Genomic DNA, 16,989 nt, shown 5'->3' on the forward strand with positions numbered 1-16,989 from the left:
CCCTCACTCTCTGGAAATTGCATAGTTTAGATTTTATTTATTGGGGGAATTTGAACACCGGTCATATGTTTGTCTGTTATACGTGTTGAACACTCCTGTTATTTATGTTATATTTGGTTACGAGATCTTTGCTAGGTGAGAATGATTACGGGCAATGATCCTTCTTTTTAGGCCGTATACAGACTAAATGAACTATTTCTTTTTTCTTTTTAATTCATTTGGTAGAATGTAGTTACTAAGGAATGAGAAAAGAATATTACATGCAGTCTCCTACAAACTATAATCGTTTTTAGTTAAAGTTTTAAACATAATTAAATAAATATATGACTAAATGTGCATTGACACAATAGTCAAACGTGGATTGGTATAATACTTAATTGTGGAGAATAAGCCTTTGATAGTGGCAAAGGCAATGATTTTCGTGTGAGAAGTCGCAGATTCAAAATTCAAATGAAAGAATCCCTTGTGGATATTAAAGATTGGATACCTTGATCTCCAACCTTTACTTAAAGACAAATACTTAATTATGCATTTAATAATAATTTAGTTTTATATCTAAAGAGTTCAAAAAATGAGTCTAAAAATCAAGGCACTTTTATAGCTATTAAAATATCTTTTGACTTGGTTAAAATTACATGATAATTGTCAACAATTAATTATGTCTCGAGTAAAATAAATAAATATATATTGATACTATCTACAAGTTTGTACTTAAAAGTGCATGAAAAACTTATAAGAAGTGTTTAGGGGTGATCTTATAAAAATGGTCATCAGGTGTGGATGTTATTATAGGATGTTTTTAAGGGGTGGTTATTAGGTGTATTAATGTATATGTTGAACTTTTGGTGTAGTGGTAGTCACATTCGTTGTGTTTCATTTCCAGGAAGATACATCCACTAAACTATCATTTAAAAATCCTGAAGAGATTATTGAATTAATATAAGCCAAGAGAGAGCAATTCGCCTGCGCATCAATAGAAAAAAAAATGATATAGGCCAACAAAATAACAACTGACAGCATTATATATTTAAAAGTCAGCACCGCACGGCTTTGTATGTTATTTAGTGATTTATTTATATCGACAAGAGAAGGGTAAAGATATTGAGAGAGCTGGTTTCACTACATGCAACATATTAATTATATATCTTTTTATTTAATTTTTATTGATCTTGTGCTGTGTGAAATCAAAATAACTCTATCAGCATCTTTATCTGACGTGATATTAAGAAGTTGAGCATAGGGGTGGCAATGAACCGAACCGAACCGAACTTATCTTAGGTTTGAGTTTGATTTGAATTAATTTCGAACCGAACCTGGTTTGATTCGTTTCGAACCGAACCCATTTCGAATCGAATTAATTGCGAACTACACATTTTTCGAATCGAACCCGAATCGAATCACGAACTAAATTATTTTTTAGCAGCCCTAATTATATCGGTAGTTTATACATTAATTTTTTCTCGCGGGACAAAATTCACATGACTTCCTTTTACCGGTATGAACTATGAAATAAGTGTTTTTAAGTTGAAAAATTGTTCATGAAAAAATACATCAGAGACGGCTTTCCTAGTATGAACTATGAGAGACGACCGAAGAGAGATGAGAGACAGTCATCTAGGCCAAAGAAACAGCCAGTCGCCGAGAGCGTCGGCTAGATTTTAGAGCTAGAGGGAGAGTGAGTTAGGGAGAGGTGGAGAGAGAACTAGGTTATTGAGATTTGAGAGCGAGGAAGTGTCGGCAAAGTTAAATTATGACTCTCTATCTTGAATTTTAATTTAATCAGGTAAATGGATGGCCGGTGATTTTATGAGATTCGAACCACAAAAAAATCACGAACCTATTTCGATCGAACCAGGTTAGGTTTGGGTTTGGTTTGAATTAATTCCAAACCTGGTTGGTTTGTTTCAATTCGAACCCATTTCGAATCGAATTAAACTCAAATTAAACCCGAATCGAATCACGAACATCGAATTTTTTTGCCAGCCCTAGTTGAGCAATAGAATAAAGAAATATTTTGTGTCGACATTACTAAAATTGAAAATCTGACGTGACAGATGAAGTACACTTGTACAAGTCAGATTGAAAACCTTAACATGTATTGTGAAAAGAAAAATATACTCAACTTGGGCGTTGCTAAAGTTAATTTTTGAAAACTAGTTAATTTCTAAATACTTTTCAAAAGAAAGTAGCATTTAAATACATCCTAAGAAGTTGTGATTATATATATATAGAAACGATGCGAAACACAAATACACCAAGAGGTAAACATTCAATGGATGATAAATAATAATGGATAAAACAAGGAGGGTAATGATTTCTCTACGAAAAAAAGTTAAATATTTCATCCGGCACAAAATTCACTTTTTATTTCGTTCGATAAAAAATGAATTATGTATATTCGAAAACTTAATCATGCACGAATTTAAAAATTAAATAACAAAAGACGAAGCATGAACCGAAAGATAGGCAAAATATATATTCCTGACATTTATAATCAATGTTCTAAATAGCGATTATCGCGTAATAGCGAAAATGCTAAAAAAAAAGCTACCGCGAATAGCGTAGCTATAACGAAAGATATCCTACATAGCATGTTTTATTTAAAAAATATATTTTATATTTATACTAATTATCAACATTATTTAAAGTCTCATAGATCAATAAGTAACACAAAATTGATTAAGAAATTAGATTATTCATATTGAACCAGTACAAAGTTCAAATTACTATTCAAAATATCACTAATAATATCATAAACTATCTTTTTTTTTTCATTCAAAATAACCGAAACATCATGATATAAACTATATGTTTTTTCTATTTAAAAAAACCTAAGTATCATGGAATAAACTATCTATCTTTTTCTATTTAAAAGCGAAATTAATATGAACCTTGAAAAAATTGATTTTTAAAATTAATTTTTAGTTGAGCATTTATATAAATAATAATTATATGAAACCCCCCACTCTCATCCTCCCATTTTCCCCGCACTCTCTCTCTCTCTTCCTTAACTGCCATATATCCCCCCACTAATTTCGTTAAAAGTTTCATTTTATCTCCGCATTAAATTAGACTGTCATTTAATACCAATTCCCGCATTAATTATTCCTTTAAAAACAATCTCCGCATTAATTATACTATTATCTAATAACAATCCCCGTTAATAAATATTTATCTGTTAATTGATGTTCAAAAAAATATTTATCATTATTTCTGAGAAGTATTTACCCTTGTAACATAGAGTATTTATCATTATGTCTGAGAGTATTTATCATTGATGTTTTACTGAAAGTTGCAAGTATGCCTGAGAAGTATTTATCCATGTAACATAAAGTATTTATCCATATAATGTAAAGTATTTACCTATGTAACATAAAGTATTTATCATTATGTCTCAGAGTATTTATCATTGGGTGAGGGGATTGTTTATTTAATGGTCTCCAGTTGTGCGAGGACGATTCAAAAAAAAAAGAAATTTTGTGCGGGGACAATTAATGGATTGATTTATTCTTTCATAAATAGAGATCATTGCATAGGGTTTAATACCTGACAAATTCAAGTTAAATACTTTGATGCTTCAAGTTAAATACCCACAGTTTTTTAAACGCTCATTAATGATTGAGCGGTCTCCCCATGTTTAATGGTCCCCAGTTGTGCGGGGACGATTCAAAAAAAAGGAAATTTTGTGCGAGGACAATTAATGGATTGATTTATTCTTTCATAAATAGAGATCATTGCAGAGGGTTTAATACCTGACAAATTCAAGGTAAATACTTTGATGCTTCAAGTTAAACACTCATTAATGATTGAGCGGTTCCCCCATGTTTTTTTTGGCAGTATCTGCGGGGATAAATGCGGGGTGGAGGCTGTGAGAATTGTTATCAGCGTCCTTAAGGGGAGTGCTATTTTGAGGGCAAAAATTCATCTACTGAGAGCAGAGAAATTTTGTTTTCTTCAATGTATCAGGTTTACCCTTCTTAATAACTTTCTTATTCTGTGCTTCTAATTAATTCCTACTATAATTAGAAAAGTTGACCGGTTATAGGTTGAAAGAAATTGCTAGCCCATTGAGAATAGAAATTTTATTTTTTGTTTATTATTTCAATATCATATGTTGCCTTTTTTTTTCTTGATCTAAATTTTCTTATGGTTTTAGTTTATTGCTTTTCTTGGTATGAAAAACTGAAAATGAATCAAAATATAGAGAAACTATGTGATTTTAAAGTATATTTAAATTATTTTCACAAACACGTACAATGGCTAAGACTTTGCTTAAGCAAGACCAACAAAGCTGATCAAATTGAACCTATGATACTCATAAAAAATGACTCTAAAAGCCCAAACTATTAAGTTATTCATCTGATGAATAAATTAATCTCTAAAAATGATTTTATTGTCTTTTTGTAAATATATGAAGATAATATTGAAAAATAAAATGGTGTGTTAGATGCAAATCCATGCATCGTTTATTTAAAATTATATCATTATATTGATGTTGATTTTTTAACTTTATTTATAAAAAATCATTTAATTGACGCTAATTTATTTATTTCTGTAGATTAATTTAATACGTAATTATAAATGTACATAATTAATAATGACCAAAAAATAAATAAAAGAGGAGAAAGGAAGCGTCTAATTGTCCACAGCCTTCTGTCCACCATTTGTCCATAGCTTTGACTTGCGCGAATACTGTAAAATTACTTCTACATTCTGTATAATTATACAATATATCACATAAAATATATCAGTTAATCACAAAACATCCAGCAACTATTTGAAGTGGTCCCATGATAGTTAGAAAAAGATTGCAACGAGAAAATAAATGTACTTTCAAACTTACTTTCGGAAATTGCAGTTATAGGAAGTTATTGGCAGTTAGAGTTAGTTATTAGCAGTTATTAGCGGTTATTGACAGTTAGAGTTAGTTATTAGCGTCTGCACTGGGTTGAATCTTGTATACTGTAAAATTGAATCTTGTATACATTAAAAAAATTTATTGAATATTGCATACTGTGAAATTGAATCTTGTATACTGTAAAATTTTCAAATAATACTGTAAATTTTCAATTGAATCTTGTATACTGTAAAATTTCTAAATCTAAACCATAAAATAATACCATGTATACTGTAAGATAAAATGTAAAAAATGCTACATTTCAGCTTAAACTACAACCTGCAAAGAATCATGTATACTGTAAAATTTTAAAATATAAATCATAAACTAATACCATGTATACTGTAAAATTTCTAAATCTATACATACATCAATCATCTGTTCAACAAAAATCTGTTCACCACACAAAAAATCTGTTCACTACAAACAAAATATGTTCACCACGCACAAAATATGTTTACCATAATGTTTGACTCTGCTGATTCTTCAATTCCTACATCTCCCACAATATCAGGTTCGGCATATAAATCGATTTCTACAACCCTAATTTCTGCAACACTATTCATGCTTGAATTTTCACTTGCCAAATATTCATTCAAATCAAAAGCCATTGGGGCAAAACTGTAAAAATCAATACTAAAGAATGTTAGACAAAAAAAAAAAATATATATATATATAATGATGTACATCAAAATGTATTCATAACACTGTATTTGTATATCTTATATGCTATAAATTACTTAATATAAAATGTAACATACACATATCATAACAAATAAATGAAATAATACAATGTGCATATCAAAACATTACTTATATACTGTAAAATTTGTCACCTATACCGTAAACCAAACCCATTTGTAACATAAAATGATATATATAACATTTAAAAAATAACAATATATATCATGTAAAACTGACTTGCGCCAATCCTGTAAAATTCATAATTCAAAACTGTAACTTATGTAAAATAATTTAATAACAATTTTCAAACATAAAGAAAAAGTGTCATTTCACTTGCACCAATCTTGTAAAATTCACCATTCAATGCTGTAACTTAAATAACAAATTTTATAAAAAATGTCATTCAAATTTTCAAACATCCAGAAACTTTCATAACAGATTGCAAAATGCACAATTTCACAAAACTAATAGTACAATATGAAAACATTTCAATATGCACCAATACTGTAAAATTTATCATTCAATGCTGTAACTTAAATAACAAATCCTACAAAAAATGTACTTCACATTTTCAAACATCCAGAAATTTTCATAACAGTTCGATATCCTATAAAATGAGACATATATATTGTGAGATAGGCTAATATCAAAACGTTTGCACCAAACCCTCCCGTGCAACCAAGTGGTTCTCCGATTTTCAAAGTCCAAACGACCGATCCGAACCGTTAGATGTTTAATCCATATTGAAATGTGCTTGGAGACCAAATTTTATATTTTTTGGAATTTTTTTGCTATTTATTAAGATGGTTTGAAAATCGCTGTTTTTATTAAAATTCTGCACCACTGGAAAACAGCGATTTCAAACCATCTTAATAAATAGCAAAAAAATTCCAAAAAATATAAAATTTGGTCTCCAAGCACATTTCAATATGGATTAAACATCTAACGGTTCGGATCGGTCGTTTGGACTTTGAAAATCAGAAAATGACTTGGTTGCACGGGAGGGGTTGGTGCAAACGTTTTGATATTAGCCTATCTCTATATATTGTAATTCACATATATATGTACTGTAAAAAACAGACAATACAAAATCATACGAAATTACAACATACGAATAATATTTAGATAAAAATATTATAAGAACTTGAGATCTAAATTAGCAAATTGTAATTAGATCTGAATAATTCATATATATATATATATATATATATATATGTGAGGAGGGTTCAAATGCCTCCATGTTTTTGTGCCTCCATCATGCCTCCATCTCCCTCCATCTCCCTCCATCTCCCTCCATCATTTTCAAAGTTCAAACAGTCGATCCGAACCGCTCAACCTAAACTCCATACTAAAATATGTTTGGAGACCAAATTTTATATTTTTAGGAATTTTTTTACTATTTTTTTGGATAGGTAGAAAAATACTGTTTTTAGATGGTTCAGATTTACTGATTTTGTACCTATCTAAAAAAATAGTAAAAAAATTCCTAAAAATATAAAATTTGGTCTTCAAACATATTTTAGTATGGAGGTTAGGTTGAGCGGTTCGGATCGACTGTTTGAACTTTGAAAATGATGGAGGGAGATGGAGGCATGATGGAGGCATTTGAACCCTCCTATATATATATATATATATATATATATATATTGTAATTAGATCTGAATTAGCAAATTGTAAGAACTTGAGATATATGATAAAAAGTTCTCCCAAGATCTCATTAAATAATATAGTACTGACACTAATCGAGCAGGAAATAAGAGTTTTACCTTGTAACGCTTGGAGATCCGGGTATGAGAAGCAGCAAGCTCCTTCATTACATCATTGTGGCATAGGTCAAAGTGCCGCTTGAGTGACTCAATGCGTGAAGCCTCAAGGTTCTTGAGATCAGCAATGGTGCTTGAATTCATAGGAGACGAAACTGGAGACACATCAAAAGCAATTGGAGCTGGAGGAGAGAGCATCTTCCTGAACCTTTTCAAACCAGAACCAGACACAGAGGAGAGGAAGGGAAGAAGATCCATGGAAGGCGGAGTTTTGAGTTGCCTTCCCCTCTAATTGGGGGTGGAGAGAGAGGTGAGGAGGGGCAAACTTTTCTTCCCTTTCGTCTAGGGTTTTGTCCTGGTTGAGCCGGATTTCTTTCTCATTTTCGGAAGAGGGAGAAAGAGCAAAGACGTGACGAAAGGGTTTTGTTGAATAAGATAAGAGAAACGAATTTCCGTTAAAAATAGTTAGACGGGATTGGATAAAGTCCTGTGGACAAATCGTGGACAGAAGGCTGTGGACAAGAACCTTTTCTCTTCTCAAAAGATGATAAACTTTATATTTCCAAACATGTAAATACAACCATTGTATTAAACATTTCTTTTTATGCTACACTGCTAATTAGGAAATTACTTGTCCATTTAATTTTTTAATTACTGCAGCATTTAATTGGAAGCAAAAAAATAAGGAAGTTTTAAGAAGGGCATAAAGGGTATTTAGAAGTAGGGGAGTCAATGGCACCTTTTTAGCCGTTTGTCCGACTTGTTTCGTATTCGATAAGGCGGATATGGATAAGATTTTTTTGTTAGCTTATCGGGTATGGGTATGGATAAGATTTTTTTTTCGTTAACCAAATGGGTAAGGGTATGGATAATAACTATTTCGTACCCATTACCCTATAGAGTAATTATAAAATCTAAATATATATATTCAATTCAATTTTATAAAAAACAATTTAGTTGGAAACTTGGAATTTATTGTGTATTTATTTTTATTTTTTATTAAAAATGTAATTATATATATATGTGAAATTAATGATTTTTTGATGTTTAATTTGTAAAATATAATAAAATTAATTATTATATTAGTAATATCTGTTATTACATGCTACCGTTTCGTTATCCTATAATATTAACGGATAAGGGTATGGTAGGGTAAAATCAATTTTTAATGGGTATGGATAGGGTATAGGTAAAGTCAATTTTAATGAGTATGGGTATGAAAATGCCCGCACCCGACCCGTACCGTACCCATTGACACCCCTATTTAGAAGACAAATTTCTCTCTGCTCTTAATAACTCAAATTATGCGTTGAGAATAGCAGTCCTCTATATAAAAATCTAGGTAGCATAGCGTGTAGCGCAGATAGCACTATTACCGCTATAGCGCTCGTAGCTGAAATCGTGTATTTTTATCTCATAACTTAACATTTAAGGTCCAAAAACATTATTGCGTCGCTATAGCGTACTATTTAGAACACTAATCATAACACTCAAACAAAAATAAATGATCGAGAATGAAATCAGCACTACTACTATCTTACTTGACACGTGTATATATGTCACCAACCTTTTTTTTTCCAGGTGGATTCAGTTTTAACTAATTATCTTATAAATATTGTCATAATGAACCTGCCTATATACGACTACAAGCACTATTGTACTACAAAATTAAGAAAAAAATAAAATCACCTTTATTATAATACAAGCATCATCGTCATGACCTGATAAGACAACAGTGTTGTAAATGAAGTACAAAATTATTGTCACCAACTGTTTGTCAGATGGATAGAGTACAATCAAGCGATTAATCACTATATAGTTGATTAATTAAAATTTTGCGGACAACTTTACATGTTTATACTCACAATTTATTAATAATAATTAATTTAACTCATCAAAATTTTCAAATAAACTTATTTTAACTTATTTTCCTTATTAATTAATAAAGTTTCATAAAATTACTATTTGAAAGATCGAGATAAAACAAGAAAAAGCATAGTGCATATAACAAATAAATACAAAAAAATAATAATAAAAATGACCTACTAATTGGCTGTATAAACCGAAAACAAACGATTAATCGTGTTGTTTAAATGGAAAACAGACAATAAATTGGATAAATCGGCCAATTTGACGTTCTCATATGCAAATAGCCTTCCATATCCTCTATTTGTGATGATTTGATTGTCGTCACCGACTAAACGGCCAATTATTTAAACAATGAATTCAAACTGTTGAAATCCATCTACTTCATGGATGCGATTACATATTTTTTGAAAATTTTGAATTCATTTAGTACAAAGTCAAGCGGTAAACAAAAATGAACTATTTATCAGTGTTATAAAAAACGTCCGTTTAGGCCGATTAATTGTCCGATTAGTCGTTGGCGGTAACCAAACCGTCATAGATTTTTCTGACTAATCGACCGATTATTTCCGATTATAGTCAATTATTCCCAATTAATCGCTTGGCGGTACCTTATCCGTCCGACGACCGCATACCGTTATTTACAACACTGCTATTTATAAGTTATTTTATGCATTCATTTTTCATTATTATTTTTAGCTCTTGACTTTGAACTAAATAAATTAAAAACTTACAAAATTTTGTATGTACACACATCATTTGTAAAATAGATGAATTCAACAGTTTGAATTTGTCGTTTGAATCTAATTCAATACATTTTTAAAATTATGCTCACCAAACTTCTTTAAATCACATCACACACTAGTTTTTTATGTATATATAACTAGTTTTGCTCTGTATATATTGCCATAATGAACCTACCTAGATATGACTACAATCACTTTTGTACTACAAAATTAAGAAAAAAATCATATTTATTATGATGCAAGCATCATCTGTCCTGACCTGATAAAGAAGGCCATGAGCTCATGACTAAAATTAAATTTACTTCTACTCCTAATACTGAAATTGACACTAATTTCAAACTAAATGGAAGAAAAGTAGAGATAAATGATAAATCAGTAAAACGATAGGACAGGTAAAATGAAGAAACATCATTCATTTCATTTTCTAATTGTTCTCGTTTATGAGATAAAGAGTATATATTCAACTCAAAGCACCTGTCCTCTTCATTTCAACGACCTTATGTTAATTTAACAAATGAAGGGGTAAAACCCAAAAACAAAGAAAGAAATGAAAACAAAAGATAGCCTAAAATAGACCAAACGACAAGTCCAATTTCAGCATTTTTTCTTTATACAACTGTCCCTAACTTTTTCTTGTGTTTCTGTAATTCTAAAACTTAACTAGAGATATAGTTTGGATCATGACACCTTCCTCTTTTCCTGAATTTGGTATTATTATGTTTCAAATAGTACAAAAATAGAGAACAAAATTAAGTAAATTTACACTGTTACAGCCCATTCACTGGTTTGATTTTCTGGTTTATTGTAGCTTTCTGATTTCCGATTGCGGCATACTGTCCATTTGCAGACTTCAAAAATTGGAGCTACGAGGAATATCGCGCAAATTATAAAAACATACAATCTCTTCCATTTTTTATCAGGACTTAAGATATCAAACCCTTCAAAAATGTTAGTGATGCCGAGTGCAATCACCACGATCCCAACTGTGTAATGGTAGAGGTTCCAATATATGCGTTTTTTGTGTGTCGGTTTCGGTCTCAGAAGCAAAGCAGATACCTATTTTCAGTGAGAAAAAGAAGTTAGAATTGTGGAAATTGTAGATTCAATAAAAATAACTGATAATAATAATAATAATAATAATAATAATAATAATAATGATAAACAGACCTGAATTGTTGCAAGGGAGAACACTGCAATGCCCATATTTCGGTGACTATAATGTGTAATTCCCTTGGACTCGCTTCCGAGCTTGAGCCCTAGTGCAAAACCCGCAATGCCGAGCACATACCCAATGGATTGACATATTTTGTGCCCGTGAAACCATGCTGGGCTGGATGGATTCAGTGATTTAATGTAGCGTGCTATCAGGACACCTAGAGGTAGAATGATGCCCCATGCCAGTGTGTTTAGGATCCCATGTATCTACATAAATTGAAATTTTAAGTAATTATTGAATGAATAGCTTATTGTTTACTCAATTTAAATATGATCATGGGAAAACAAAGCAGTTATTTTCTTATGTCAGCACTCAAATTTGGTAAATTTAATTTGTTAAAACAAAATTTACCAAATTTTTAAAACATATATAAAGTCTTTGTCTCAAAGTTGGTAGGTACAAATAAAATGTTGGAAACAAACCGAGGAAATTAAAAAATAATGAACACATGAACAGGGGAACATGTATGATATTTATTCATCCTTGAAAACATCCTTTATTGGATTCCAAATTTTCCTGTATGGAAAGTCCTTGCGGTATTGAAAGTTTGTGCCATATTTGTGTTTGTTTTTGTCTAATATGACTATTGGGAAGCATCAAGTTTAAACTCATACTGATCCTGAATCTCACCATTTGAGATCATATTTCTCATTTGCAATATTTGCCATGCATGCTCTAATTCCAAAAAAAAGGAATTTCCCAAATGCTCTAATTTATTAACCACAAGTAACCAGGCAGTGTAGTAATCTAGTCACAAAAATGAGAACATTATTATTTTTATTGATTTACAACTTACATTTTTCTGGCGGAGCCGGTTATCCAATGCAGGGGTAAGAACCGGTACTGACGAGCCAGAGAGGAGGTCGATGCTTGTACTTGCCAAGGTATTGGGTGGGGTCTGCTTGTGGGAACTGGGCACGCCACCACTAAATTCTGTACCGGCCTGCCAGGCTATCTTTTGTGAGGTTTTGTTCCCAGGAAGTTGTATGCTAGCATATATAGTGTATGATCCATTGGAGTACTCGGCACTGCGGCTGTATACTGTGAATGTGAGGTTTTCATCCCTGAAAACAATGTACATAGTATCAACTCATGAGAATCTAACAAATTAAAAGAATATTAACAACAATGGTAATATATGTGCCACCATAATATCTCAAAATGTCACATTTACTTTAGATAATGCTATAGAATTTTATCTTCAAATATCATCACTTTTCAAAATAGTTTAATTTTTGTATTGCTGCACTGAGCTACAGATAATTTTACTGAACCAGTTTAAGAGCATATATATCTTTTTCATATAAATTTGTATAAATTAGCTGGGTAATTAGTAGCATTTAATTAATTAAACATGTACTTGTCTATTTATGTTTATAAAATTGCCATCAAGCCCAAACAAATAGTGAAAATATTAATTTCACTAATCAATTAAACCTTTATTCTACTAAATTACAACAATTCGGATACCTTACTGCAGGCTGATAACCACTGATCACATATGAAACAACCTTGACCGCACCAGTGATAGAATCGGGAAAAGCAAAAATTGCATTAGCACCAACCATGCCGGACGTTGTAGGATTTATGGCCCATGCGACCCAACCAGACGCTACTTGTGGGATCCGGTACGCCACATCTGCCGTACCGTTCAATGCATGGTATGACCAGTGCAGTGTTGCACCTAATACTGGCAGACTGTTGCATGATGCATAGAGCTTATTTGACGAGAAGGTTTCTGTGACACAACTCTGAGCCGAGACAAATGGTGCGGTGAAGAGAGAAAGTAGGAGACATGTAAGGAGCATTCCACGTATGGAAATTTCCATTCCTTAAAACTTGAATGAAGAGTTCAAATTTTGTTTTCTTTGAGTTGTAAGGATGTTATAGTTGAGTTATGAAAGAATGTCTCATGCCAAAGATATTCTCTCTTTTTTGAAAATCTTGACAGCGGCTGTCAAGTGGCCAAAGATATTCCCTCTCTCTCTCTAAAGAATTAGTCGTTGAAAGAAATGGGGTCATGGTGGAATGGTTCTTTCATGACACACCTGTAGTTGAGAAGACTTGACTTTTTCAAGTTTTAATGCACTTGGAACAATGGAATATTAATCACTGAAAGTGGTACCTACAAGCAGATAGATTTCACAATCCGTAGGGATTTGTTTGGTATAATATGTGGACCATGTTTAGGTCGTATTTTCTTGGATTGAGTATGGCAACCAGACGATGTTATCTGATTAAAAATAAAAAAGCGTGGCTGCCTCTCTCATTCAATCATTATTTGAAACATTTGTTCTCCATTTTGTGTGAAATTTAGTTCGTTCCTTATAATTTGGTTTGATTGGAAACATGGTCAAACACTCAATCACATGCTCCATTTTGGTCAAGCACCAAATCACGTGCTGAATTGCATGATACTTGAAAATTGAAATGTATGCATAGACTAATTTGGATCATAACATATTAATTGCAATCAATCCATTAAGATCTGTCTCTATTCTTTCTTCTTCTTCTTCTTGTTTTTTTTTTCTTTTTTTTCTTTCTTGACCGGATTTCTGCTAGACCCAATTTAGAGGCCCATTAATCCATGAACCTGGCCCAGAAAATCTCTAAACTAAATTCTGGTTAAATAATCTCTCATTTTTTTAATGATATTCTGGGAATCCATTAATCCCTGAAGCTAGCCCAATAAGATACGGAACGTTTGGATACAACGCGACCATTCTTATAATTATAGTCATGTCACTGAATGTGACTTGAAGTTACGGCTAACTAATTACGGCACAATACGAATTTACATCCTACCTTGGGACCACAATTTTGTTTCAAATAAGTTGAAAATCCAGTAATAAATTATAACAGTGAAAAATCTTGTTTTGCAAGAAATAGTTCTAAATAACGCCAGAAATTTAGTCATTTCTCCAGATATATGTTGTCAAATAACGCCAGAAATTCATTGCCAATTCGTTGCAGGAGTTGTTCAGTAATCGAATTTGGGGAACGTGTTGAGTTTAGAATTGAAGACACGATCAGACAGTATGATCAAAATCCAATAATAAAAATCCGATGCACTTACCTCTCGAATTTAAAGTGGAACAGGGGAACTGGGGCCAGAAAACATGGAGGCAGGCAGAGTGGGGAAGATCTATTTCCGTCCTTTTACGACAATACACGCACGCTCCTGGCACGTGTCTAAGTGTCGGTTGGAGTAGAGTTACTTTGGTAAGTGCGCCATTCAACGACAAAAATAACTTGATGGAATGATGGTTGGTACTTGGTAGTAGGGCTGGGCAAAAAAGTTCAAACTCGTAACTCGCTCATTTATAACTCGTTTAATTCGGCTCATTTACAATTCGAGTTGGCCAACTCGTTTAATAAATGAAATGAGTTCGAGTTAGTCCCAACTCGCTCATTTATAACTCGAGTTACATAAAGTTATATAGTATTGGTCATAATAAATTTCAAAATAATCAAATTTGAATCTCTATACTGTTATTTGTGCTTTGAGATTCGTGTAAAATATATTTGAACTTGTGTTGTAATACTATCACTGATTAAACGAGTTGTGAGCCAACTCGAGTTGATAACGAGCTGAGTTTGAACTTGTGTTGTAATACTATCACTGGTTAAACGAGTTGTGAGCCAACTCGAGTTAATAACGAGCTGAGTTCGAGTGGCTCTACAACTCGTTATTATCATCTCAACTCGAGTTGGCTCGCTCGTTTATTAAATGAGCCGAGTTTGAGTTGGAGATAACTCACTCAAATTCGGCTCATTTACAGCCCTACTTGGTAGCCAGGTAGGGCTGTATAAAAAGCTCGCGACTCGTGAGCCACTCAAACTCAGCTCGGTAACGAACTCGCTAACAACTCGTTCGTTTAAAATTCGAGTTATTCTGACTCGAGTTGAGTTCGAGTTGAACTCAACTTGCTCGTTACAACTCGTGACTCGTTTGATTGATGATTTCATTCGTAATTTTTAGCCCATTTTATTTTCCCAACTAGATGTGACTGACCCAAGTTGACCCAATTCATTTCATTTAATCATTTTGTTGTGGATTGTTTGTTAATTCAATATTTACTTCTCATGTTATTACATAACAACAATTATCAGTTCAAATGTTCAACATTTCAACACCTTAAACGAGTTGATTCACGAGTCACGAGCCAACTCGAGTTACTCGCGAGTTGAATTCGAGTCAGTGAGCCAGCTCGGCTCAATAATCTCAACTCGAGTCAACTCGACTCACTATCTTCCGAGTTGAATTCGAGTTGTCCATAACTCGAGCTAACTCGGCTCGTTAGCAGCCCTATAGCCAGGACTCAGGACTCGTAAGCAAAGAGCATTCTCTTTTGTAAAAAATCGTAGATAAAGACGGGTGAATGAGGGAGGATTACAGTAAACGCATGGGAATGAGAATGAGAATCTTGGCGGTGATACCAAGCAATTCCAACGCACCAAGTAGCAGGTGTCACCCAGTTTTTATAGCATAAAAGAAATTCATAAAGTAATTTATCCACATTTTCATTACAATTATAATTGCATTTTTTATAATTTTAGAAATGTGTGGTAATTTAATAAAATAACTTTTAAAATATCATGTGAGCAAAAATATTATTTTTTATTCGCTCGTTTATTTCAGAAATTAATTTTTGGGATGTATGAGAACTTTTTCAATTTATAAACACTAAAAGCTATCAAAATTAAGTGCATGAGTGTCGTGCTTTTAAATTAACTTGCAATTAATTTTAATTATTTCTATTCTAATTTCAGCGTGATTTCATAAATATAGATACTTTCATAAAAAAATGACTACCGAGATTGTTACAAATATGAGTTCACAATTGACTCAATTCAATTTAACACATTAGATCAAATCCAATTGTATTTTTTTTTTTAATGCTTTGCATAAGTTGTGAAATCGTGAGAGATGCTTGAACTCTCAAACTTTGAGTTACCATAATTTTATAATCTTTTCTTCTAAACAACTGTGTCACTGTTCTATCTCAATTGTGAGTTTGTTATTAATAAAGATAAGCACTAAGCCACCAACAATGACTTTCTTTCTCTTCAAGTTGAGAACAAAATATCTTAGATTTATTAAGATGCTAGGCAAAATTACACAAGAATCGACACCAACTTGACCCCAAAAAAAAAAATGAAAAAAAGAAGTAGCTGGAGTCACAAAACGAAAGAAACAAGAAATGAGAATTGAAAAAAAAATGAAAAATCGAAATTAAGAAAGAACGACTAGTTACTGTAATTCCAATGCATACAAAATGAACAGCATATCTCATTTAATGTTGCGAGCAATATACATGCATAAAAAGTTATTAGATCTAAAATTTGTTTGGTACCAGATTACTCTAAAAAAATGTAGTTACAATTAATTTTGTACGATCATCATTTCAATTCAATGTGAATTTAATTGTTTGGAGTTTAAAATTAAATGAACATTCATCATCAAAAGCAGCGATTTCTACCCATTTAAGAAAATAGTAAATATTCTTTAAAAAAATTGTAAATTTAATTTCAAGTACATTTTCCACGGAGATCATTATTAACAGTCCCAATCAATTGTTTAAATTTTAAAATATAAATTTATAGTATGAGTCGATCCATAATATATTATGATGCAGTAATAAAAATTGGAAGTTGATATTTTCTAATAAAATAGTTTGCTCTTTTCTCTTTATCATGATCTTCTGGGTCCGAATCTCCTAAAGTAACTCAATTTTTTAGTTTTGGATCAGAACTGTTTGATTCTAATCTGTCGCTCGAGATCACTTCAGAATTCGAATTCGCTACCGGATCCAA

At 32.0% G+C, this 16,989-nt stretch overlaps 1 protein-coding gene across 1 annotated transcript; it reads right to left on the bottom strand.

Annotated features, from left to right (window-relative positions):
* Window positions 1-10,548: 10,548 nt before the first annotated feature.
* LOC144551930 (cytochrome b561 and DOMON domain-containing protein At5g47530-like) lies at window positions 10,549-13,186 on the bottom strand. Its single transcript, XM_078300037.1, has 4 exons — window positions 12,643-13,186; window positions 11,969-12,236; window positions 11,124-11,378; window positions 10,549-11,012 (listed from the first exon to the last, which is right to left on the bottom strand). The coding sequence occupies exons 1-4, from the start codon at window positions 12,999-13,001 to the stop codon at window positions 10,716-10,718; spliced, it is 1,179 nt and encodes a 392-aa protein (XP_078156163.1). The 5' UTR covers window positions 13,002-13,186; the 3' UTR covers window positions 10,549-10,715.
* Between the last annotated feature and the right edge of the window lie 3,803 nt (window positions 13,187-16,989).

Source organism: Carex rostrata, chromosome 3 (genome assembly GCF_964058835.1).
Source record: "Carex rostrata chromosome 3, lpCarRost1.2, whole genome shotgun sequence".
Taxonomy (NCBI): Eukaryota; Viridiplantae; Streptophyta; class Magnoliopsida; order Poales; family Cyperaceae; genus Carex; species Carex rostrata.